Source organism: Pygoscelis adeliae, unplaced genomic scaffold (assembly GCF_000699105.1).
Source record: "Pygoscelis adeliae isolate BGI_AS28 unplaced genomic scaffold, ASM69910v1 Scaffold259, whole genome shotgun sequence".
NCBI lineage: Eukaryota > Metazoa > Chordata > Aves > Sphenisciformes > Spheniscidae > Pygoscelis > Pygoscelis adeliae.
In genome coordinates this window covers 410,509-413,302 of record NW_008825497.1, presented here as the reverse complement: position 1 = coordinate 413,302, position 2,794 = coordinate 410,509, and the positions used below count along the sequence as shown (strand labels likewise).

Below are 2,794 nucleotides of genomic sequence, written 5' to 3'. Positions count from 1 at the left end.
GAGGTACCTGGTTCTCTATCAAATAAGCACAGAAATGTAAGTGGAGGTGGACCTTCTGAATTCACCACACTTTGGCTTTTCTGCCTGGCCTTGGGGCTGGAGGTCCAGCCTAGGAGCAGAGCTGCTGCTGTGGCTCTGCACAGGTCCAGCAAATTCTGCTCTTTCAGAGATGTGGGGTGAAAGGAGAGGATCCCTGTGGGGTGGTTTATCTTCCAGCACAGTTGCCACCAGAGGCCAACTGGTGCAATCCAGCTCATGCCCACATTCCCAGATTGTATCTCCTGCCTTAAACGAGGTTGCTGCATCCATGCTGCACATTAAGAAGAGTCCTAGATATGTGCTATTGGCCAAACCATACCTGCGCATTGTCCCAGAGGGTGCTGAAGGATCAGGGCAAACACTTACTAGTTGACAGCATCGAGAGTTACAGGATGGTGTTCAAACCAGTGCCCCGTCTTGTTCACAGCATAGCTCCTGTCATCCTGGTGCTGGAGACTCCTTGTAATTGCCCAGCAACATTCATGAAACCTGCCGGGATCCCGGAGCCCCTTGCAGAAATTCCCCTTCATCCTCCCTCTTCTCTTCCCCTGCAGGCTTCAGGCACAGAGACCAGCTGGAAGTGTCCCAAACGAGTGCCGAACAACGCAGATACAAAGTCGGCTTCCTCCTTCGCCAAGCTCCACCTCTCTTCCTCCACGGAGCAGCTCACGGAGGTCCAGCTGCGCATCCCCTCGGAGCCCTGTCCTTCCTTCAAGAAACCCCAGTGCTTCCCCCAGAGGCCAGCTGCCGCCTCGGAGGGAAAGTCCTTCTCCCTGCCGACAACATAAGCCAGGGACTGCTCTTCAGCGAGTTCCTCCTTCCCCCCGACCTCAGCCCCCAGCTCAGGCCCTGGGGCCGACAGGAGATTCCCTGCCCTCTCCTGGTGCGGCCAAAAAACGACAAAGAGGAAAAACCCAGACTCAGAGTCCAGCAACCAAAGGAAAGCAGGTGTCCCTGGAAAGTAAGGCAGCTGCCAGATAATGATCTTCTTCTGCCAGCCCAACAGACTGGGTAACTTCTGCATATAGTATACACTTGAGATGCTGCAGCACAGCCTTCCATGCTGGACCCACGAGTGTATAGCAGTAGCTGTACTTCAATGCTTCACTCACTCTCACCCCACACCGTCGCGATCAGCTCCCACGGGCCTGAGAGCCTCTGAGCCACGGAGCCTTCTTCAAGAGAGACATCCAGCCCGCAGCTCATGCTTGCTAACGCACAGCACCAAGCAGCGACCCAGGCAGCCTGCCTAGTGCCTGACCCTCCTCCCTCCCCAGGCATTCCCCTCTCTCTGTTAGCAATACCAGTCGCCAACACCGACCCTGGCTTTGGAAAGAGGAGCAGAGGTGACAAGAGCAAGGCCTGCTGGAGAGGAAGGCTCCTGTCCTGCAGACAGCTCCCTCCTCTCTCCTTGCTGGGAAAATGCCAGCCTTGGCCACCACCATCTACCTGAGTGTTGGCTGCCTCCTGCCACCTGTGTTAGCAAGGGATTGTCACCAGCCCAAGAGGGATGGATGCGTCCTTGCGTGCTGAGATAAGAGCCTGGGCAGGGTGGAGGGGGGGCTCTTCTCTCCTTTCCAGAGATGTCTCTGCAGGTGGGAATGGGAGACAGGCAGGTCTTGCTGGATGCTCCTACCTGCTCCAGTATGTCCCACAGAGGAGGCCGTCTGGCATTGCTGCTCAGCGACACTGCTGCTGTTTCAGCAGATGCCTGTGTGGTGGGTATTTAGATGGAAGTAGGGACGTATTGGCAGCTTGCTGGGAAACCAAGAGCGCTTGCTAATTGATGTAGAAGGGAGCACACTGCAGCCGCTTCTGTCTCAAGTATCAAACTGTGATCTGTGGAGACCGCATCTCCCAACATGGGTGGTTCCTCTCGACCTGAGTGTGCTTGGTGCCACAGACCCGTAGTCCACCAAACACAGCTCCATCCTGAAGACGTGAATAGTCACTGGATGCCTTTAGCTTGGGTGCCCCTTGCACCTAAATTCCTTGTGCTTTATTGTTACGCTCTTGGTGTTTGTGAATTTTGGCACTGTGGTTGAAAGTTCCCCTACACGGCAGGGTGGGAAATTACTATCCTGTAGTATACTCAAAAGCTGCTGCTTTGCAAGGAGAGGTTTGCTGGCACGCCGTGAGTACCTTGTGTATTTCTATCTGACAGTACAGTGGGTTGAGTTGCGGAGGTCGGGTTTATGTTACTCTCTTTCTCGGTGCTCAGCTCTTCAACACGTTGCGTGAGAACTAACAATGTGAACGTAAAAGCAAGGGCTGTGCTCTTCAAGTAATATTATCAGAATAGAAGCTTAGTGCTCAGCTAGAACTAAATCAACCAACTTTTTAGCCCCCAGACTAATTAGGAAGGTTTGAAAATGAAAGCCAGGAGGACTGATACCTGTCTGAGCTTGATGAGATCTTGAAGTAGTCACAAAATTTTCCCTGCAACTCACAGGGGGAAACACTCCAGACCCAAATACTTTGGGCTTCACACCGTTGTCGTGCCTAAAAGAGGCTTTGCATAAGGCAGAACAAAAATACAGCTGTTCTGTACACCCATCCCTGCAGCTGCAACTAGCTGCAAATATTTACTATTTGCAGACAACAAAGCCTGATAGAGGAATCTGGACAGTAGTAACCTTGATTCATTTGAACATAGATACAAACAGTCGCACTGATGGCCATCGAGTCCGAGGAATCCTGAAGTTGTTCACATCTACAGGAACTGTTCTGGAAGGGAGCATGAGAGCGGTGACGG

General features: G+C 52.7%; 1 protein-coding gene across 1 annotated transcript in view; it reads left to right on the top strand.

Moving 5' to 3' along the window:
- Positions 1–1,020, top strand: part of TTBK1 (tau tubulin kinase 1) — a 99,350-nt gene extending 98,330 nt beyond the window's left edge. The window contains exon 15 of the mRNA XM_009331364.1: positions 594–1,020. Coding sequence (XP_009329639.1) covers positions 594–1,020 — 427 coding nt within the window. The remainder of the gene's footprint in view (positions 1–593) is intronic.
- The last annotated feature ends 1,774 nt before the right edge of the window (positions 1,021–2,794 follow it).